At 34.6% G+C, this 24,330-nt stretch overlaps 1 protein-coding gene across 1 annotated transcript; it reads left to right on the top strand.

The window, feature by feature from the left end:
• The first annotated feature begins 3,339 nt into the window (after window positions 1–3,339).
• On the top strand, window positions 3,340–12,595 carry LOC147069065 (cuticle protein 19-like). Its single transcript, XM_085951596.1, has 3 exons — window positions 3,340–3,375; window positions 11,788–11,884; window positions 12,453–12,595. The coding sequence occupies exons 1-3, from the start codon at window positions 3,340–3,342 to the stop codon at window positions 12,593–12,595; spliced, it is 276 nt and encodes a 91-aa protein (XP_085807722.1).
• Window positions 12,596–24,330: the final 11,735 nt, after the last annotated feature.

Raw genomic sequence — 24,330 nt, 5'->3', positions numbered from 1 at the left:
ATTTTTTATTAATGTAACTTATTATTAATTACATAAATATATTTGATGAAATTTGTTTTATTATTTTTCACATCTATTGGATTCACTGAATATATTTGCATTGTGGCAGCACATATAAGTTATAGTTCATTTTCAAAAACGTAAAAGAGTGTGCTTTCTTAATACCGAAAATTCCGGTATTTTGGATTCTTAAAACCGGTATTTCGGTATTGATAAATACTGGAATACAGGTATTGCAATCTCTAGTTATGCATCTCTGAAGAATAAAGAATCAATTTTCCTAATTTCTTAGATAGTTATCGAAAATACATAGATTGACACTAATAAGAATCTCCGAGTAAGTTCTCGTTATAGTGGCCAATTAAAAGGATATCTTCTAACTTTTAAGTAACAGTATGTACCTAAATATTTAGGAAGACATTGGGTTGAATTAGGAAATGGGACCAGTCTCAGCAAACAAAAACAAGAATTAAGAAAACAAAAACTGTCTTTCTCAAAATGAGTCGCTTCCTTAGTAATGAAGTCCTTAACCTAGATCCGAGACTGCGTATGGATTGTTGTTATGTTATCTTAATCCTTTTCTTTGGTATGGACGCTAAAATATGAGATGTTAACTATAATTCAGGCTTCCGAGATATGTATAATGTATACAGACGCCTACTGAAAATGTCTTGGACTTAACGGTTGACAAATTTTGACATCGGTCCCTTCTCAAACGAATTAATTGAATCACAACCAGTCTAGACCAAACTATAATAGTAGAAGTAGGCTGCAGAGATCCGAGAAAATAACGCACATTTTGTCAGTCATATTTATTTGTTTTCATTGAAATACGAACACAAATTGCAGTTGGTTTTTAAAATACGATTAAGCTCTACCTAAACCAAACCGTAATAGGAAAATAATATTGTTATCTAAGATGTATAACGGTTTGCTTTATGCAGGGTTTAATTGTTTTTTTTAAATTAACCAATTGAATCTGCAACTTGAATTCTTAGTTCAATGAAAACAAATATGTGTAACTGACAAAGTTTAGTGTGCACTATTTATTTCGGATCTCCGGAGTCTACCGCCACCCTTCGCTATTGAATGTGCCTATATCATAGTATTAAAGGATTTGTTTACATGTAACCGTTTAAGATAGCTCTTGCAGAAATAATAAAATCAAGGAAATTATAAAAATATTTACATAACATTTTGACCCAACCTACACTCTACAGTTAGGGGCGGGCATTTGAGCTTTCGTATAGGCAGTTCTTTGCTTATGTATGTCATATTTTTTAATGTATCTCTCTGGACCTTAGAGTGTCATCAAGGTAGGGTAGGGTCTCCGAGATTATACAAAATTTTCAATCACTCAAATATATGGCCCCCACATCCTGAAGCGGACCCCCAGGCCACGATATTTGACGCCCCCCCAACATATCGCTAAGATTAAGGGCAGTGTAATGTTCTATAGTAGTGTTTCCCAAATGATATTCCACGGAATTCCGTGTATTTTTTAATGTGAAAATGAAAATAAATTGTATTCCGTGTATTTTTAGCGATTGTTGGTATTTTAAATAAACCAGCTTGAATAATTGCCGGCACTTAGCATCATATTATGAAGCACTGATCGCGACCCTTTTATGTGATAGCCAAGTTACATGTGACCTTTCGCCATGTTGGCTAAATAATCATTTTTATTAGTCGGGAAACGCACTAAAAGTAATTATAAAACTCAATTCGTTTTATTGCGCTACAGGCGACTTTTTTACTATTAGAACTTATACATTTACGGTGTGTTTATCTCACTTAACTGGTTGACCTGCTACGCCAGGCCCATACTAAGCCCGGGCCCCCAGGCTAGAGACCTGTCAGCCTCCCCCATTGTGGGGGCCATGCTCAAATCGCTTACGTACAATGACAAAATAGTGTCAATTTGCCTCAAACTTCATTTCGATCCGCAGCATTAACAAACATTCAATAAAACGGCAAAAATTCTTATAAGTACTTGGATCACTTTAATAAAACATCATGTCTCAAAAGAAGATAGAGAGAAAAAAGCTTTTTGCTTAAATGAAGACGTCGGTAGGTATCTCACGAGTAGACTCGAACAATTCATGATGGTGTCCGCAACATCTTATTATCCCACAATTCTTGGATCAGCACCATAGCCTCCACATCCTGAAGTGGATTCCTAGGACAGGATCTTTGGCGGGCCCCTACTTATCACTAAGGTTAAAGGCAGTGTTATATCCCGTTTATAGATTTACTGTTCACAGTAAGAAAATATATGGGCAAAAATGTATTATCCTGCAGTTGGCAAGATTGCGTGCATGAATCAAACAAGTTTGGAAGTTTCTGAATTATGATGATTTATTACGCGCAAGTAAGATCTGCGCCTGTGCAGTAGAACGATAATGGCGAACCTGTCGGTAAAAAAACTAACTACTCATTTGAGGTTAACCAATTTTCGATACGTCTTGTCAAATAGTAGTATAAAATGACAACATCGCGTCTCGCTTACTCTTGAAGAATTAGATTGGAGAGACAGTCAGCACTTTTACGTGTAAATAGTTATTGTCATAATTGTTTAAAATAACTACGATTGCCAACAGTAATTCCATGCAAGTGTACAGGCGCTATTACGCTTTATAGTAGCGTTTTCCAACATGGTGTTTGAGATAAAATTAAGGGTAGATTTTCTTCGTGTATTTTAGCGATTTTATTGTATTTTTACATATTTTAAAATGTTAATATGCAACTACTTAAATAACGCGCAGGTGACTTTTTCTTTACTATTGGAGCAAATTTACGGTGTGTGTTTATTTCAGTTATCTAGTCAACTAGTCAACCCGTCACGCGTTGACACTATAGTTTTTTAAATACAGCAAAAACATAGTTACATTGCGAAGCAGGATTAATCATCCAAAACATACCATTCTTTTTAAATCAACATAATTTTAAAGACTTGTACACGAAACAGCTTTGACAAATGTAAAATATAATTAACTATTTCTTTTATTCAACGAATAATTCACAAGATTTAAGAATATATCATTCTGATTATTGAACATATATTATTTTGAAAAAAACACTTTCTGATATAGTATTCGCAGCATGGTTTTCGACTTAGGCGGTCCACAGTAACAAATCTTATAGTGTATAATAATTTTATTTCAAATTCCATGGATAAGTCAATTCAAGTTGATTCTGTGTACACAGATATTTCCAAGGCATTTGATCGTGTTGATCACGATATTTTATTACAAAAGCTTTGTACATTTGGCGCGTCATATAGTATAATATGTTTTTTTGCTTCTTATTTGAAAAATCGCCGTCAATTTGTTGATTACCATGGGAATGAATCGCGGATTTTTAGAACAAACTCTGGTGTTCCTCAAGGTTCAAATCTTGGCCCAATTTTGTTTTTAATATTTTTTGATGATATTGTCAAAGTTATAACCAATTCTTCTTGTTTGCTATTCGCAGATGATCTTAAACTTTTTCGAACTATTGAAACCCCATTATGCTGTGCGATGTTGCAGTCTGACCTAGATGCTATCTCGCAATGGTCTATCTTAAATAAACTTGAATTCGCTACCTCCAAATGTAATATTATTTCATTCAATCGTTCAAGGCACACCTTATTGTTCCCATACACATTGTCTGGTATAATATTGAGTAGGGTAACGGAGATAAAAGATTTGGGAGTATTGTATGATACAAAGTTCACTTTCAATCAGCATATTCTTAACATCAGTACTAGATCTAGCAAAATGCTTGGTTTTGTTATGAGGGTTTCAAAATCATTCGAAAACGTCCGAGTGCTACGTACATTATACGTATCATTTGTGTTGAGCATTCTTGAATATGCCAGCATTATTTGGAGTCCTAATAGGTTCATGCACACAATTAAGCTGGATCGAGTCCACAATAGATTTCTTAGATTTCTCTACTTAAGAACATACGGGTTCTTTCCTTATGATAATGACAATAAAATGAATTTCCCGACTCGTTTTCTTCTGGGTATGCTATCAATGCAATCCCTGTCTACCCGAAGAGTGATTGTTCTTTTAAAGCATTTCTTTTTACTTCTTCGTGGGTTCATTTACAATCCGCATATACTGGCAAATATTAATTTTCATGTTCCCACCAATATCACTCGCAGCTCCACGGTCTTCAAGATACCTCGTCGCAGGACAGATGTTATGTTTCATGATGCTGTGTATCGTGCAATTAGCTTATTTGATGGCACCATAAAGGTTGATTTGTTTTTTATTAATTATATAATGTTTGTAGACGTTTTAAATAGGATAAATTTATAATTGTATATATTATCATATTTCTTTAATATTTACACATGCTGTCTTTTCCTATTTCTTGTCATATTAGTTGTTATTTGTAATTAAGATATTTTTATATATTTGTATGTATTATGTATTATGGCGCATTGGCCAAAAGCTGTAATGCCGTAATACTCTTTTTTATAAATAAATAAATAAATAAATAAATAAATAAATATATAATAACCAATAGAAAAAATCTTTTTTTGAAAAAAGTAAGTCACCCCGACGGGGAATCGAACCCTGTATCTCCCGAGTATACGCCTCATCCGTCGCATTACCATTATGCTACGGTGTGACATACTAATAGCGAACAAATTTTAACTATTGGTCAATTACTATACCTACCCATCAGCGTTCCTTCCAAATCAGCTACTTTGCCAATCGATTTTTGTTTCTTAAATCAAAGTAGGTATATATTACTATTACTTTTTGATTACTAACCGACGTCGTGGAATTTCTCCAATATTTTATAGATGTAGCTACTTGCACTTGCTAATAATTTATAATTAACTATTTCTTTTATTCAACGAATAATTCACAAGATTTAAGAATATATCATTCTGATTATTGAACATATATTATTTTGAAAAAACACTTTCTGATATATCTAGTATATAATAACCAATAGAAAAAATCTTTTTTTGAAAAAAGTAAGTCACCCCGACGGGGAATCGAGCCCTGTATCTCCCGAGTATACACGGATGAGGCGTATACTCGGGAGATACAGGGTTCGATTCCCCGTCGGGGTGACTTACTTTTTTCAAAAAAAGATTTTTTCTATTGGTTATTATATACTATATCAGAAAGTGTTTTTTTCAAAATAATATATGTTCAAATGTAAAATAGTTTTTTTTATCAAGGACGAAGCATATTCACAGAAGAATGAACCCGAGACAGTAGCAACCGTGGGTTTCACAATGGCTTTGCATTCAGGCATCCATTTGCCACTCATGATTTATGACATCCATCTGAAGGAAGTTCTTTCTCACACTCTTCAACCTGTCCAAATACCACGAATTTTTCCATGGCATCTATCTCCCCGGTGAAGCCAAAAATTACAGCGCCCGGCACAGTCAAACGAATGTCTGGTCTCATAATTTCATCCAACTCGAAGACTTTCAACATCCATTCCGCGTCCTGACACCACACTTCAAATACGTCAAGTCTTCGCCTTTCTGTCGCTTTTACAGCACTAGGTTCAAAAACAAATTATAATATTAATGTATATATTAGTGACCAATAAGCTTTTTTATGTTTTTTTTAATATATTACAAGATAACATTACTATTTCATTACGTGTGACAATCAAAAAATGTCACGAGAAGAAAAATCATTGTAAAAAAAATAATATTTGAAAAAAGAAACTATTCTTTAGAGCAGTATTGCCAATTTTAAAAGTGTCATAAACAAATTAATTATCAATGTCTTTTCATCAACTATTAATATATGAATTGGAGAGACAACGATAATGAAATTGTTAATATATTACTGAATGTGTTTCAGCCGTTTTGGTGAAATATTTACCGATTTATATAAATTAGTTGCATTTTAGACATACCTACAAAAGAAGAAGAAATAATACTGTTTGATAATAGATGCATGTACAGACCTACAAACTTATCTGAAGAATGTGATGGGGGAGCCACTGTCGAAAACTACCCAATCAAGACTCGTAACTGGACAGAACCTAACATCCGAATGACGTTTTCAAAATGGCGTCCATATGATAGTCCGTAGATCCATTTTTGGCCATTCTCCAGATAAGTTTGTAGTCTGTAAAATGCAATCGCTGGAATCTGAACTAACAATAAATTACTAGCAAGTATTGACAGGCGACAAAACCATCTATCAACATTATCATAATTGAACGTAGTTATGCAGAATGTAGCTAAAATTGTAAATAGTATTTTATTTCAAGAATATTTTTTTTGTGGCTTGACTATTTTCAGCAGTACGTAGAGAAAACCTTCTTGCATCTGATCTATATCATATCTCATTTTTTATTTTTTGTGGACTGGCTACTTTCTGCATAACCATGTCCAATTAAGGTTTCGTTAAGTTTCCCTAAGTTTTCAATATAACTATCGATAATATTTTTTGGTGGAATGATCACTGTGTGAATAAGTATGTAAGTAAATAGGCAAGTATTATGCAATTAATGTTTTATTTGTACAATTATTATGCTTCCATAATTTAGGACGTTTATGATAATATTATGTATGCAGGAATTCCGTCGACCTTTTGCAGCCAATTAAAACTGCAACTAAATATGCCTTTCTTCCTGCGCCAATATCGTTCGAACAAAATAATACCTTTTAGTAATAATTATATAAGTAATAATATCACTCAAATATTCGGTTAAGTACGTCCTTCAGAGTCGATTATAATTTCTGATTTTAAATCGTGTTAAATGATACTTAGCAATTCTAATTGTGCATGTAAAAAGTGAAAATTAGTTCACACATATGCGTTTAATTAACGGATGCAATATTATTACACTTTATTCGATCATTGGATACCTACCTATATAAACAAATAAAATCAATCTAATTTTATCAGTAGTTCAACATTTTTGGTGGAATACAGTCATCATTGGTTACCTAATCAAAAATCTACAATGGTGTTAATCGTGGTAAATAGAGATATAACTTTATGTATAGCATTTATTTTTTAATATATCTTTACAGAGTATTTATTTAACTCGTTCGACGCAGACGATACGGCTGCAGTGTCCCCGTTAAACGGCCATTAGATGCAACTAGCATGTTATTTAAATGTGGTAATTAAAAATTAATTATAAGGTAGGTACGCAGAGATTGTGCTTTAATTATGTGGGATTGCTGCCAAAAGTTATTAAGTCGATAATTTATGTATCTATAGTAGTTAACAATAGATTATGTGTTTATATATAAATATCAGTAGCGAAGTGGCTGTTTCGACATAAATAGTGCACACTTCACTTTGTCAGTAATACGTATTTGTTTTCATTGAACTAATACTGGTATATTATGTCGATAGTATTAATTGTTAGTTTATTTAAATTCAATTATACCCTGCCTAATCCAAACCGTAGTAGGTAATAGTCAAAAGTATTCGTGTATCTATAAAATATTTAAAATTATGACATTAAAACATCCATACTTTAAAATATTTTATAATTAGAAAAATATTTTTTATCAATTATGGTATACAGGGTTTAATGAATCAAAAAAACTAACCAACAACATTTATGTAATATTATGTATTCTTAATTCAACGGAAACAAATAAGTATGACTGAAAAAGTGTGCACGATGTTTGTCAGATTACCCATAGCTAGAGTTGGGTTTCGGGAATTTCCCGACGGGAATCCTCGAGAAATTTTCGAACTTTTCTATCCCGAGTCTCGAGAATTGTAATTTTTAACATTTCGGGAAATCCCGGATCTCGAGAATCTTTTCTCGCGATTCGGGATTTCTTTATTATCAATTATTAATTGAAAAAATGATTTTCTATATGAAAAAAGTGGACAGAAACTCAAAACATTCAAAGACTGATCGGGGCATTTAACACAATTAAGCGAACGTCGACTCAAAATGAGCGCAATTTTTGCAACATCAGGGAATTTTGTGTCTCAAAAGCGTACGCAATTGTCAGACGCAGCGATTGACAGTCTGTGTTTTTTCAATTCTATTTTAATAAGTAATGTTTAGAATTATTTTTGTTTTCCTACTTCTATTTTGTTTGTCTTCTTACATAAATACAAAAAAACATAGTGTTTTGAAATTTGTCTGGTTTTTACACTGATTTTAGGATTTTTACAGGTTTCTTTTAAATTTCTCGATATCTCGAGAATTCTCGAGAACTCTTTTTTGGAAATCCCGAATCTCGAGATTGAGATTTTCTCGGGAAATACCCAACTCTACCCATAGCATACCTAAATTATTATGATTGGTTGAGGCAGAGTTTAATTGAATTTTAAAAACTAACCGGCACAATCTGCAAATTGTATTTTTAGTTTATTGAAAACAAATAAATATGACTGAAAAATTTTAGTGTGCACTTTTATATCAAATCTTAACAGTCCAACCTTCGCCACTGATAATTATGTAGGTATGCCAGAAAAAAAGTCATTGTCATCTAATATATAGAACATGCGGAAGAAATTAGCATTAAGCCTGATTTTAGAGAAATCATAACATGATTTCGAAACTTACCAACTGTTGGCAGTAATCCTACGAATTTAGCTTTACAATCCAGCAAGGATCTTGACGGTTCCCTAATATTATTTAATTAATATTCTCTCATAAGTCTCATAAATATGTTTTGCTAAATTTAACAGGTGTCTCTCTGCGTAGTGGCATTAGCCGCAATGTCCAACGGCCACGCAGTTGCAGTATCGCATAGTAACATTGTACGAGGACACGTTGGCCACCATTCACTAGGACTCATAAAAAATCATTTATCGGCCTACGGCGGTTTAGGATACAGCGACCTTGCATACAACAACATCGGGTACAGTGGACTGGGACATAACGGATTAGGTTACAATGGACTGGGATACAACGGCTTAGGTTACAATGGACTGGGGTACAACGGCTTAAGTCTTAATGGATTGGGATATGGAGGACTAGGATATGGCGCCGTTGGACATGCGTACGGAAAATATGGATTATATGGAGGAGATCACTATGTGAGTAGTCTACGTCTTATAACCAGACTTATAGATATCTCCAAAACTATATTTTAAAAAATAAAATGCTACATTCAATCCTAAGCGAAGCAATGCGAAACACATTATCTCCTTGCACTGAATCAAATATATATTAAAAAACAACATGCATTTTTGACCAGCCCAAGGCTGACTATATGTATATACAACCCGTGACACTGAATTGCGAATTACGATTACTTACATATTTTGTTCAAATTATTATCATTTATTTCAATATGCAACAATAATCTTTTTTTTACAAAACATTGCATTCGAAATATGAGCAATAACTAGTTCTACCATTGATGTTTATTATAGTGGGTGGATCAGCTGCGGCGTCTAATACTCAACCCATGGCTTTGTATTTACACAAATACGGCTGCCACTCTAGGCACTAGTGTTTCCCAACCTTATTTGTGCCATACCCCACCCTACTTCAATGCTTCAAAAATCTCCATGCGCCCCCGCCTATCGAAATTTCATAGTTAACTAAATTCTGAAAAAAATGAATAGCGTCAAATAAAAAATGCACATAGGCAATGCTATTTTATTACAACGTTTTTCTTGGCTCGTATTCTTATTTGTCCGGTACAAATCTTGCAATCGATTTTTAACTAACTTCCCGACTAGCTAGACTTTTGAAACTTTTATAATATATTAGAACACGATGCCAATGCATTTTTTAATACTTTTAGCTATTGTCTTCTTTATATCTATGAGTAGAATTGATTTCATTTTCAGTTAATTCTGTTTTGTATGAAAAGTTATTTTGGAAGAAATCCGTAAAAAGTTAAACTATTATTGGTTGCTAAGTGGATCCTAGCAACTAAATTTTATCAACTTTTTCAAATCTTACTTTTCGCATCGCTGTCAATATGTGGAGTATGCAAGGTGTAGATCCGACGTCTTTCAAACTTATTCAGGTGTTCCCCAAGGATCAAATCTTGGTCCAATTATGTTTCTTATATTCATCAATGACATTGTCAATGTTATAAATGGAATCCAGTTTTTACTCTTTGCAGACGATTTAAAATTATATGCGTCAATTCACAGTGAATTAGAATGTCACATATTACAAAATAATCTCAACCCAATTGAAATTTGGGCGAAAAAAAAATAAACTCGAATTTAATACTGATAAATGTGTGTGTATTAGCTTTTCGAAATCAAGATCTCCAATTATTTTCAACTACAGTATGTCAAATAGATTACTGAACCGTCAATCAGAAATTAAAGACCTTGGCATATTGTTTGACTCACGTTTATCATTTCGCTCGCACATCACTTCTACGGCATTGCGTGCGAGCAAGCTTCTAGGATTCGTCATGAGACAAGCCAAGTCATTCAAGAATCCAACTGTTTTACGTACACTCTATGTGTCGTTAGTACGGAGTATTCTTGAGTATGGCTCCATCATCTGGAGTCCTTATGAAGTTTCCTATAAGCTTGTTTTAGAGCGTGTTCAGAAAAAAATTCTTCGTCATCTCTATTTTAAAGTTTATAATTATTTTCCTTTTGACACCTTCTCAAACGAGTATTTTCCGACTAACTTTCTTCAAGGCATGCTCGCCTTTCATTCTCTTGAAGCTCGTAGGTCACTTCTGCTCTTAAAGCATTTTTCCCTGCTCTCACGTGGTATCATTTTCAATCCCGATATTCTAGAAAATTTAAATTTTTACACACCCGTCAATTACATGCGTGGTCGCAGCCATGACCTATTTTGGGTGAAAGCTGTTTCCTCATGTCAGGCTCACCAGGCACCAATAGCGAGGGCTGTGCGGTTGGTCAATGCACTCCCTAGAGATGTAGATATTTTTGGCGATCCATTATATATTCTGTTTTTTAAATTCTATTTTATTGTTTAATTTGTACTTTTTGAATCATTGTTGTTTTCTTAAATTTTATTTCTTTTGTATACAACTATTTTTGCTTTCTTTTTTTCCTCCACTTTGTTTTTTCTGATTTTCCTAACTGATTACTTGTAATTTTTATTCTAAATGTCATGTTGTGAACGTCCTGAATTAATAATTTGTTATGTACTCAACGTGTCTTTTTCAAATAAATAAATAAATAAATTATTAATATTAATATATACGTGCGTTACTATGGAAATCAATATGACATTTCAGTATTATTTCTATCAAGTACATTTTTTTTTTTGATCGATTAAGCTAGTCAAGTCAAGTTTATATGATTCAACAGAAAATTTAGAAACGTTGTATTTAAAAAGTTCTTTTTATCTTGTACTTATTTAATTTTACTTTTATAAGTAAAGTACCTACGTACATTAAGTATATTATTAGATGTAGGTATAACTCTCAACAAAATTAGTGCGATCCTTATGCTTGATGTTGGGTGCAAAGAGTTTTTCAAGCCATATGTGTCAATATCAATGTGAAGTACTAATTTGGTCAATTTTAATCTTAAATCTCCACAGCTTGTGATATTATATATCAAAATGATTTCTTTTTTTCAGTAACAAATCATTTACAGCGCTAAAGCGCCGCATTAATCTATATATTATGATGCGAATAACAACAGTAATTTTCTCGGAAAGTCATGGTTGCAACATCAAAAAAATATTTTAGAAAATGCGTTTTTCAACAAAAATAGGACCAAATATTAATGATTGCACATTTCCCCCCGTAACATTCAAATTGCCCCACATTGGGACACACTGCACTAGAACAATATGGGTGCATATTTGCCGTGTAATAGGTAGTATTATTAATAAGTTATTAATTACAATTGTTTTATATTACAGGCTCACCCAAAATACGCGTACAACTATGGAGTAAAAGACACCCAGACGGGAGATATCAAATCACAACAAGAAGTCAGAGATGGAGACGTCGTAAAAGGTAAACAAGTTATATGAACAAAAACAATGCATGCATTTAACAGTGCAAGTGTAACTTTTTCTTTTTAGCCGCTGCTCATAATAGGGATGGAATGCATGCTTAGCTCAAACCTGTCTCTTGATGCTCTTGGGCCAAGGTGTTTAATTTATTATTCCATTGAATAATATGCATATGTTGATATATCTCGAGATGCTTCATGATGCTCTGGCCATTTATTTGGTCTTTTTCATCCTCGAGATCACCTCAACATCCATTACGTTTTTTTTCCAGTTCGAACTGTTTTTTTACCGTTGTTTCTTGAAAGTGTCCACGCCTCCACTACATATAATAAAACCAAAAAGTCATATAATCTCACCGTCCTTAGTCTCAAATTTAGGTTGTAGCTACATAGTATTTTCCTCAGTAGTATAAAAGCAGCTCTGGCTTTCTCGATTCGGCATTTCAGTTCAATAGTAGGTATGGTCCCAATTACAATCCCGAGTGCTCTCTTCGAAGACACTCGATTAACTTCGCAGAAATTAACATACCAATCGATGTAATAATCAACTTTCTATTATTCCATCTGCAGGTCAGTACTCCTTGGTGGAGCCAGACGGTTCAGTTCGCGTCGTAGATTACACCGCTGATGATGTCCATGGCTTCAATGCCGTCGTCAAGAAAAGTGGACCAACAATCCACGCTGTGCCACATAGACACTATGGATATTATTAAAAACAAATAATAAACGCATTATAAGTACTCGACGATCGATGGAAAACTCATACCATTGACTAGGATAATTTCACTGTAAATGATTATCATATTGTATGTATTAAACTACTAAGTAGCAATATCTGTAAATTATATATGATAACAAATAAATAAATATATCGCTATGATTTTAAATAATGTTTTTTAATGTTATGTTAAATTGGTGAAGTCATTCAAACCCTCTGAACTTTCAGGCTTGCTAATCCTATGATCTAAATATTACTTGCTATCATCACAAAATGCATAGCAGGAGATGGCCATTGTCTCAACCAACCTCTCTATTTGGAACAGGGCTCGAAATGGACCGGAACGCACCGGAGCGCCGTTCCGGTTCGTGACATCGATAAAATAATCGCTCCGTCTCGTGGAAAATATATTTTGACCGTCTGAGCTAGATAGGCCATGTAATAGAAAATGTAACACATTTATTTTTATGAAGTAGGTACACATAAAATTTGGTAACTATGTAATATCTTTAGAAAATTCTCGAGCGCTCCGGTTCGTGAACTTTTCCATTTCGAGCGCTGATTTGGAACAGTGGCGGTTTGATTAAAACGTAAGAGGCGCTCGCTTCATAATAAAGTTAAAAAAAATCTTTTAATCTCAAATCAATTTGAGATTTTGAAATGTAAAAAAAATCCTTGTAGAACATCCCTATTACTTGTTACACAGTGGTGACTAGGGAATCCAATCCCGAGCCAAAATTCTGATCCCGGGATTTCGGGATTACAGTTTGACAATCCCGGGATTGGCATTTTTTCCATTGTTAATATAAAATTTTTATATTTACAAACATTGGCGGCTACTCCCTTAGGTCAATTGGTCATTGACCCTCCAAAAATAAATATCTTACAATCTATGTAGGTTATAATCTAAGATGTAGGTACAATGTCTAATAATTATCGGCTAACTCGGGACGCACGCTAACCGTGTGTATAAAATTTAAACAGAAGTAATCACGATCGGTTGCTGTATAGTGTATACCTTGGGTCATTTCAGAATCTGCCGTGATAAAATATTTATAAATATTTCTCTTTCTCTCTCATTTTTCCTATGTCAGACGAAGAGAAGAACAGAACCTTTTTCTTTTTCTTCATATTATTTTGTCGCCGTATTAGGCGTCACTTAGGTCATTGCCAGAAATGAAAGAGATGTACATTTTCAATGTGTTAAAATGAAACAGGTATAAAATGAGCGAGCGTGTTTTGTTTTGGTGAACCTTTTTATACTTATTTGCTATCGCTTCCTATTGTTTGAAATTTTCATATGCAATTTCAATGTTTGTATGCAGTTTAGTTTAAATCCAACCTTTGACTAATACGCATTGATTGCATTCATTGTGTTAAACCATTGTATACAAGTTGTCGATTAAAATGTCATCTGCTATATTTATCATAAAATTTACCTTCTAATAAAATCAGTGGAAATATAAAAAGTGTTTTATATATATAAATGATCCCGCCGTTCCATAACAGTAGGTACACAACACTTTTTCTGACAGTGACAGTTATATGAAAAATGAAGCTAAAAAGCTACGGTGTTTTTATTAAATGTGTTTGATTGTTTGATGTGAAATGGACATTTTTTGAAGGGTAAGTAGGTACCTATCTATAACAATTTCTACCACTTTTTTTATAATGTTTAAAAACCCAATTTGCAATACCTACGTTTTTTAAGTATACAGCGAAAAGCCAAGTTCCAATAATATTATTACTTATTTAAAAATGACCCCCTAAGTGTTCAAGCCTAGGGCCGCCAATGTTTACAAATAACATTGATAAAATCGGTCAAAAATAATTCTAGTATAGTAATAATTTATACTATTTAAGACATTTATTGTTAATATTGTATACGTTCAATTTTGGAAATACATGAGATTGCTGTTTTTGATAGAAAAGACTTCATGAATGGGTTAGCGAGACTTAAAATAGTAAAGAAAATCATGGTGTACTTATGGCCTTTTCGCTTCATAAATCTAATTAGTCAGCCAAATATGAAACTGCCGTAAAACGTATGAGATTAGTGCGAAGCATTGTTTTTTACCAATCTTTCTCATTTTTATTAATGTATGTGAAAAAATAAAATGAATCGGCAATGGGTATAAATCAAGCTTCATTAAAACTCAGTTTATTTCTAATGTAGTTATTTGTTATTAAAAGTATTTTTTTCTGTTATATTTTCGTTTTTATTTTATTTTCCATAAAAATTGATCAACTGAGAAAAGAAAAAAATCAATCCAGAAAGTTTCGGGATTATGTTTATCAATCCCGGGATTCATAGGTATCGAAAATAGCTCGGGATCCCGGGATTGGAATACCCAGTGGTGACTTATCACAAATAAAAAATAGCAATAGAGACTCCAAACCTGTCATAAAATACGATCAAATAATTCAAGTAGTATATTATAATAACTACTATAATAAATTTTGAAAAAAAAATACTACGCCGAACGGGGCTCGAACCTACATCCGTCAGATTCCGGATAATGTACTTTGCTAATTGAGATTAAGCTACCTCAGCGCCATCTTTAGATTAATAAAGCCTGAGTATATCTTTTTGCACAAGCAACGAGTGATCCACTGTTCAGCTGTCAAAATCAGATCCCAAATTGCTTGACATATTGATTCGCCCTTTCTCGTTTCAAATTGAATATGTAAATAGAAATATTGAAATAGAAGATAAATACAGACAGCCAAGAAGTTTTCACACATCGTTCAGAATGTTGAATAAATCGTCTGAAAACGATCTTCTGATATTCGAACAAAAAATCCTGAGACCGATTACCATGAAGGAATTTGGTCAGTCGAACAGTCGCTTTCGCTGTCCGGTGCAAGCAGGTGGCTTCTTTGTATCGTTTTTTTTACTGCTTTGGCTCTCTTTTCCCATCTTCAGGCCATGTCCTTTGGTGAATTAGGGCTCTTCGGCGAAAGCGTATGCGAAACCGTATACGAATGCCAGAGACAGCGTTTGCATTATACGATAGCTGTTCTCTTGAATGGTATGTCATGTCCCCACAAGGGGGGCTGATAGGGCTCTAGCCTAGGGGCCCGGGCTCAGGAAGGGCCCGGCGTGACGAGTCGACCAGATGAGTGAGATATACACAGACCACAAATTTCCTCTAATAGTAAAAAAAAAAGTCGCCTGCGCCGCTATTTTACTTTAATAATTAAAATATTTGATTGTACGATGCAATTTTTAACTGTGTGCCGATACTTGACAACTCCATAATTCAAATGGATGTACATATTAAAAATACAAAAAATCGCTAAAAATACACCTTAATTTTACCGCGTAAACCATGGAAAACACTAATGTGGCGCGTCACACTGCTTTTACCTTTTGTGATAGGTAGGGGGGGCCGCCAAATATCATAGCCTGGGGGCCCGCTTCAGGATGTGGGGGCCATGGCATAAGTATTTATATGCCTTTAATACCAATATCTGAACGGTTGGTAAGTTGTTGAGGTAGCAATTTTAGTATAAGAGTACTTAGTTTTTCCGGAGTGAAGGCCGCAATATTCTATTAAACACACGGCATTGCTGTTGAATGTAGAATGATGTGCGTCGACGCAGGTCTTATTTGATTCCAGTTACATCCAATTAGAATCACCAATTAGATAAACGAAATCTAACTGGTAATTCTAATCGGATACAATTGGAATCAAATAAGACACTGCGCCGACGCACATCATTCTACAGCAATGCCGTGTGTCTGCAGCCGAGTAGATTTGATCCCTACTTGTCAAACAGACTATAGATTTGGTTTATCTGGGATGTTGAGGTTGAGGATACGGAGGTACCTACGCCTAATTAATCAGTAATAGGCAATGTTGCTTAGATAAAAACGTTTTAAAACTGTCATGTCCTTACAGTGTTGCCTACCGTAGTATAATTATAGTATTTGTACTATAATTTTCGTCTGCGTACACATATAAAAATACTATAATTTTGAAAATTCGGAAAAAAGTTGGCAATAGATAAAAAAAAAAATAGCGCTAAAGCTGTTCGGGAGAACTAAAATACTTTCTGTCCAACAAGTTCTTCTTGGCTAAGTGTTAAAACTGTGAACTAACAAGCTCCTCCCACATTCGATTAAAGCGCTTTCCGGTTATCCACATCTTAAAATTGTGAACTAAACAAGCTCCTCCTATTTAGTCGACGACAGCGACTTCCGGCTTGTGCCTAAATCTTCTTGTTAGAGTGTTAGACAGTAACTTTTGAATATTTGTCTAAAAAAGGAGACGTTAATTACTATCCATTTGAATTTTTGCCTAAAAAAAGATGACGTTAATTACTTAATACGTAATTTTTTTGAAAATGCATAAAACATTGGTAATGACCAAAATTGAATGCAACGAATTGAATGAAATGAGTTGAATGCAACACGTACTATATTTTTTGCCGAAATACTATAATTTTGGAGCCTCGGTACTATAATTCCACTTTGAAAATATGGCAGCACTATGACCTCATCACTTAACAAAAATCACAGTGAACTCAAGTCAGTAAGCAGGCAAGGGTCTAGAAGAAAAGTGGGAACGAAAACATTAAGAACGCCCGGTCAAAAAATGAAGAGGGTAAGTATTTGAATGAAGAATCAAACAGAGCTAGGGGAGCGTATTGAAACATGTCAATTTGCAGTGCGCGTAAGTACTATTCTAGCTAGATTGACTGACATCAGATTCTTCTGGTAGTGCAGGCAACTCATTTAGGTGTCGGTATCGTTGTATCGATACTTTGAAATGACATCAACACCGTTCCAATGTGATTTCATCGTGGCCGCAATGCCAGAAGAATCGGTCCTTCCTCTACAACACTAATTCCGGAATCACTCACATCGACATTACCCACTGACTCCGTTGCAAAACGGATCAGCAGTTGGAAGATTTATGAGGACGCTTCCATGGCTGACCACCGGTTGATGACTTGACCTGAACATCGACTCACGTTCACATGTTTTATCTCAGCTGCCTCTCGACTGACTGCAGATGTTACCTCACTCAGAAGCTGTAAGCCCTAGCCTCCTGGCCAGTTGCCATGGTGGACGCAGCATCTCTCAGACATGCGCACACTCTTCCAAAAAGTTCACAAAGACCGCCAGAACGCACGCTGCACCTAGCAACCACCTGCCTCAATTGAACTTCTCGCAGCTATGCATGTTTCTGCACGATATACAAACTTACAAAAAAGGAATCACTCCAAGCCAAAGGGACTACTGGCGGAACTTCGTTACTAACAAGAGGGCTCTGACCCCTGGGGTCCTCTATACCGAGCAATTAAGCTGGGACACCCAATAGCGTTGTGTGCAGCATTGATGTTATAACATCATCCGTGCATTAACATGTCCGGAAATTTTATACATATGCAGTTCGCCGTAGCACACTTCACCTTGAAATGTCGTATCGGAAATATAATATGGTCGCACATTAAAGGCCGTCCAACCTCTTTGGGTCGTATAGTCATCATCATCATCATCATCAGGGGCGCGACAACCCGGTGTGGGTCCTGGCCTCCTCCAACAGCTCCCTCCACCTGTCCCTATCCAGTGTGGCCGCTTTCCAATTTGGTACCCCTAGAATACGGCAGTCACTGGCAGCTCCATCTAACCAGCGAATCTTTGGCCTCCCTCTTCTTCTATGTCTTATTGGATTGCTGGACATCACTCTCTTTGCCGGTTCAATGTCATTCATACGGTGCACATGACCTAGCCATCGCAGTCTCCCAATCTTACTTGATTGAACTGCGCTGCAATCTTCGTACAGCCCGTAGAGCTCAGCATTATATCTTCTCCTCCAATTGGTGCCATCCCTGATCGGTTCATATATACGGCGGAGAATTTTTCTTTCAAAGATGTTCAGGGCTCGTTCATTTCGCAGAGTTAATGTCCAGGTTTCCGATGCGTAGGTGAGCACTGGCTTTACAAGTGTCTTGTAAAGAGTGCTTTTAGTTCGGCGAGATAGTAAGCGAGACTTAAAATGTCTTAACAGACCAAAGTAGCATTTATTCGCAGACATGATTCTCTTGTTGATTTCTTCTGTAATATCATTATGTACTAAATACATGCCTGTCTATGTCATACCACAAGAAGTGGCTCCAAAGTTAGATATTGGTGCATACAAGTTTGATACGGTCGACAGTTTCATATACCTTGGATCTCTTGGGTCGTATATTACTGAAATAAAATTTATGTCTAAATAAACACGGTTCTTGTCGGTTTACAGGAAGCCAGTGGCAAACAAATTTTAAAAATAGCCTATATACTGAATTATTTGTTAGGTTAGGTTAGGTTTTCATTCTTGAAAACCGACTTGTACCTAAAACAACTTACAAAATATGTAATAAAAACTACCAAAATCGATGACCGTATAGTATACAGTCATCTCTTTCCGATAAAAAAGCTCACGGTGAAATGTAATACGTACAATTTACATTAAAAGTCCATTAAAACCTGTCCTTGTCAAGAGCGCTTGGGCCCTTGTCGCGCCAGACATGACAAACCTCTTCAGTGACTACATCAAGAGCGACACATTCCCCGACTGCTGAAAGCGAGGACTTATGATTTTTTTACGGCTTTGATTTTACCACTGGTTTTTAAAAACAATCACACAAGGAAAGAATAAAAGGGAATTAGTAAAATGCTGTTTATTTTATAAATATTTTCTTACAATAACATAACATAATATACCCATATATTTATTTATGTTACCCAACATAAAATAATTAAGTATGTTAATCTAATGGTACGTTTACATTTGACACTAATATCGTCATATTTATGTATGACACCATATTCACTTAGTGTAAACAGTAATTATATTTGTATCAGCCACTTACTTTGCGTGTGTAAATGTAAACACCGCATATACGACAAGTCCGAACTTGCAGCGATATATCACCGAAGTTGAGCTGCCGTCTACTTTTATGTCAAGCATCTGACACATTATTCGTAGTTTGACAGCTGGTGAAGTTGATATTATTTCGGAAACAGTATGCAATAAATTATTATCCATGAAGAATGATAAAAAGAAAGTAAAAGACAGATAGACAGATATTGACGAATTAATTGATCGATATTATTTAATATTATTAGACTTCACAGTAAAAGTGCACTATTCGGAACGGCCCTCAAAAATCAACTTTTTTAAAAGTAACTGCTATAAACACTAGATATATGGATAGAATGACATTTTGGCGCTTTATAAATATACTCAATTCATAAGGAATAAGCATCAATTTCACGTAGAAATATAGTTTCTCCAAGTGGACTCATCAAAGTGATTGATTTTTGAGGGCCGTTCCAAATAATGCACTTTTATCGACTTCACATTTAAAGTTAATTTAAGTGGGTAGGTAGGTATGTAAAACTATCGATTTCAAAAACTATACCTAATTTATTAGTTTTTTTTTAATTTTATATGTAGTAGGTAAGTACCTATAATATTTTATATTGCCAAGATAACTCTCCTTGAGAACTGTCAAAATATTCCCAAAATTCTTCTCGTACATCTTTTGCATCCAAGGAATAATTAATTAATACTTCCTTGCTATTCTAGAGGTAATAGGTTATGTGTTGATTCCTCATTTCGCCAACTTCCATTTTCTATTTCACCTGTTTTGATATTCTCTTTATCAAAAAATATTGATAAGAGAATACAACTGACAATGTTTTTGAGAAGTATACGAAATAAATGTCCGAATAAGTTACAATGCCATATGTAAACACCGCATATATTTATTCCAATGTTGCCATTGAATAAAGTGTCGAGACTTTATTTCAACGAGAAGTATACGAAAATTTTATGTCAGATCCATGCAGGTGTAAACAGTAAGTGAAATTTTATGTCAGACACATAAAATAAGTATAACGGTATAAGTGTCAGATGTAAACGTACCATAATAATATATTACAAGAGATGTCTGAATTAGACCGAAATATAACATAAATAATCACATTGAAATTTATCCTCCAAACAAAACAATATAATATAATTAATTACATTTTTTATATATACATTCACACTACTGTGATTCATTACAACATTGAATATCAGTTTGACTAAAACACGGCCGTGACTTAAGTCAGACATGTCCAACACGTTGATACAGGGGCCTTATGTTAGAACTTGCGAGTTGAAGTCGCCCGGTCGAAATGACGTCATATGACATCATTGTGACGTACTACCGGAGTGATAATAAATTAACGCTACTAAAATACTGGCTTTACCCATTGTCCCCATACACAAATAGGTGTTTCAGCATAATAATATCTATGGTGAGCAGTGTGCGTTGGCCGGCTTGCCTCGAGCGTGTATTGGCTTACGTCACAATTACGTCATGTCGTCGGGTGACGTCATATCACCAGTTATAACATAGGCCTGCTGGTCGATCACATCATAGAAATTGATTCGTGAAAATGTACAAAGCGTGTACACTCAGTTGTAATATCGTGGGGGGTAATTTCAATTTGAAGTTTGGCATGCCCTCTAAAATCAGGCATAACGCTAATTTCTTTGTACTTTATATGCATGTTGTATAATATATCGGATGATATTGAATTGTTTTTCTAGCATACATATTTATATCTAACTAATTTATCGACTTTTTTTGGCAGCAACTGAATATGAGTCGCTTAGTTGCCAGACTTGCTCTGGGCGATTTTTCAATAAAATTAGTTTTGAATGTAAGTATGTGCTATAGGTCTACTTGCCTATAGAGGTGAGTTTTAAATTACGCCCTGTTTCGTCAAAAAATTTTAATTAATATTGACTTAAATTGCCAAATCCGCTCTAGGATAAATAACAGGTCACTGAATCCGTTCTACATAACCAACCAATCAGACGTCGCGATTCAAATCATGATTATTAGCATACGTTTAAATCGTTATATAAACGTCACCACTACTAGCATCAACATCATCGTAAATGCATAAAACAAACATTTTTCGTGATTTACTCAAAACTCAAAAAACTTTCAGTGCATCTATTCTATACACAAGGCTCCTATCGGCGGCTATCGAGGGTAGTTTTGCATATTTTTGTATTGAAATATTATAATAATTGTTACAATAAGTGCTATGTTTTAACAGCACCTCTCTTGGCTGGGCTAACTTTTAGAGTGAGATACAGTTTTGACTGTTTAGACCAGGGGTAGTCAACCTTTTTATACCTACCGCCCACTTTTGTATCTCTGTTAGTAGTGAAATGTTCTAACCACCCACCGGTTCCACAGTAATGGTGATTTATGAAGTAGGGAAGTAACTTTACTTAACACAATTTATAACGCAGAGTTACAGCAAGTTAAAGCATATAATAATAATTACTTACCAAATACTATATGTCAGACTTTCACTAAGTTTGGCAGAATAAATCTTTATAAAACAACTTACTTTAGTTAAATCTATCTTTTTATTTATACTTTGCATACATATAAGGATGAAGTCTGATGAAATTACATTTAATTAATTAAATTTAAAATCAATTAAAAACATAATGAAAATGTTTTTAAAACCCCTACCGCCCACCATGAAAGCTGGAACGCCCACTAGTGGGCGGTAGGGACCAGGTTAACTACCCCTGGTTTAGACGGCTAACTTATAACAATTATAATACCTCAATACAAACATTTGATAAACTACCCTTGATAACCGCCGATAGCAGTCTTGTGTATAGAATAGATGCGTAGATGCAGGTTTAGCGACTAAGCGACTCATATAATATGATCACATTGAGATTTCGAAAGGGAAGAATTCTGTGGTTACAGGGTTCTTAAGTCGCATTTTTAGGAGATTAAGATTTTAATGTCAATGTGTGTAAAGAATTGTGCTCTTTTTTGTATATCATAGATTTTGTCACATGTAATGAAATAATTGATATTTTAATTTGTAAAAATAGCTCAAATTAAGAAAATCATTTTCAACTCTAAAATTACACCCGATCCTCTTTTTGCACGGTTTCATTATTTTTTATTTACACTGCTTTTTTTGCTTTAACACGGTTTAAAAAAACTATAAATAAATAATAAATATAAATACGTATGTATGTACATATTTATGAAAAAATTGCGTTACAATGGACCGCACACCACTGGTGCATACATATGTGAGTGACAACATGCCGCCCAGATATATATACGTACATACATGGCGCCACTAGTCAGTCACTTCGGGTTTGATAAGAGAGACGCGCCGCGTGCATCAGCGTCAGCGTCATTAAATATTTCCAGCAATGAGAGTGATTTCTCGCCAGTGAAAAACAGCAGTAAACGGGCACTTATATTGTCAAATAGCGACACTGAATGAATATAATAGTTCTCTCTACTAAATTTATTTTAAATGGAAAACTATGTATTTTTATGTATAAATAATAAATAAATTCGATTTATTTTTGAGTTGAAGAATTTCGTATTTTGAGTTGATTTTAAGTAATGGAACCTATCTACCATTTTTGTATGGGCACCTAATCTTTTTTTACACGATTTTGTTTTCACGGTAGTCTTTGGAACGTATCCCCCGTGCAAACAGAGGATCGGGTGTACTTATTCAAAACATTGAATATAACACAATATCAAAAATAAAAAGAAATAAAAAAAGATACCTACACCAATTAACTTCTAAACAAGAGTATTTTGAAAACTGTGATTTATTTCAAAACCGATTATCTCAGCTGCAATCAAACTGACTTAAGCACTTTTACACTGAAACCACAGAATTAACCATGAGTAAGCCCGCGTGACGTTGTCGGATCACTTAATTCATATTGCATCACTTGCGGTATACCGCAGGAGTGAGATAAAGAGAAGATGTGAATCTCTATGTTTTTAACTGAGGTATAGTTCACCTTACAGTCACGTAGTAGGCTATTTGTACAATATCATAATATTTTGACAATGAGTGCCCAAAATAGGACAACGACAGATGGGAAATTAAGTATTTCTTTGTGATGATGAAACACTTCAGTGTCAAACAAATATAATACGTTTGTTCAAGTTGAAGAATAAAGAATGTTTTTAAGCTGAATAGTAGCTGATCCTTCTTGAATTGGACACGCCTCCAATATACCAATATTATATTTTACATCATTCATTAAGTTAGGGCATACGTTCAGACCTTGGATTGCGAGCATAATTCATTCCGGATACGTTTTTGTAATCCAAAGTTAATTTCCCCATAAAGTTCTGACCAAATTGAGATGCATGTCGCGTACTGTCACGGCGACAAAATTAGTCTATGGTTTCATCATTTTGCAGAATATTTTGAACGAACATGATATCTGTATTCAGCGATGAAGTAACCTAGTAACGAGTCTTTGTAAATTCAATAATATTTTGAACGGAACCCAACCCGCAGACCATAGACAATATACAACACTCTTATAGAAAATACATAGTGGCAATCGCTAAAAACAAAAAACACGCGATTTTCACATGATTCGAAAATGTGTAGGCATGTGAAAGTGATAAAAAACGTTCAAAAGGTCATGCAGGTGTCGATGCAGTGCAGTACAACGTGAGGTAACCTCATTGTTGTTTTGGTGATTTCGGCGGATTTTGCTAACTTACAATGTTCGTTTAAAAGTTCAAAATGTGCTATGGGATGGGAGCATTCGTCATTAACATTTTAAACACCAAGAAAAACGACATGGCACACTTTTTTCCTGTAGCGGCAGCTTACTATGACGTCACGTGATAGTCCGCGACATG

The sequence above is a fragment of the Rhyacophila brunnea genome, unplaced genomic scaffold (assembly GCF_057557595.1).
Source record: "Rhyacophila brunnea isolate RB1 unplaced genomic scaffold, BYU_Rbru_1.0 scaffold_24, whole genome shotgun sequence".
Lineage (NCBI taxonomy): Eukaryota > Metazoa > Arthropoda > Insecta > Trichoptera > Rhyacophilidae > Rhyacophila > Rhyacophila brunnea.
This window is presented reverse-complemented; position numbering and strand designations above follow the sequence as displayed.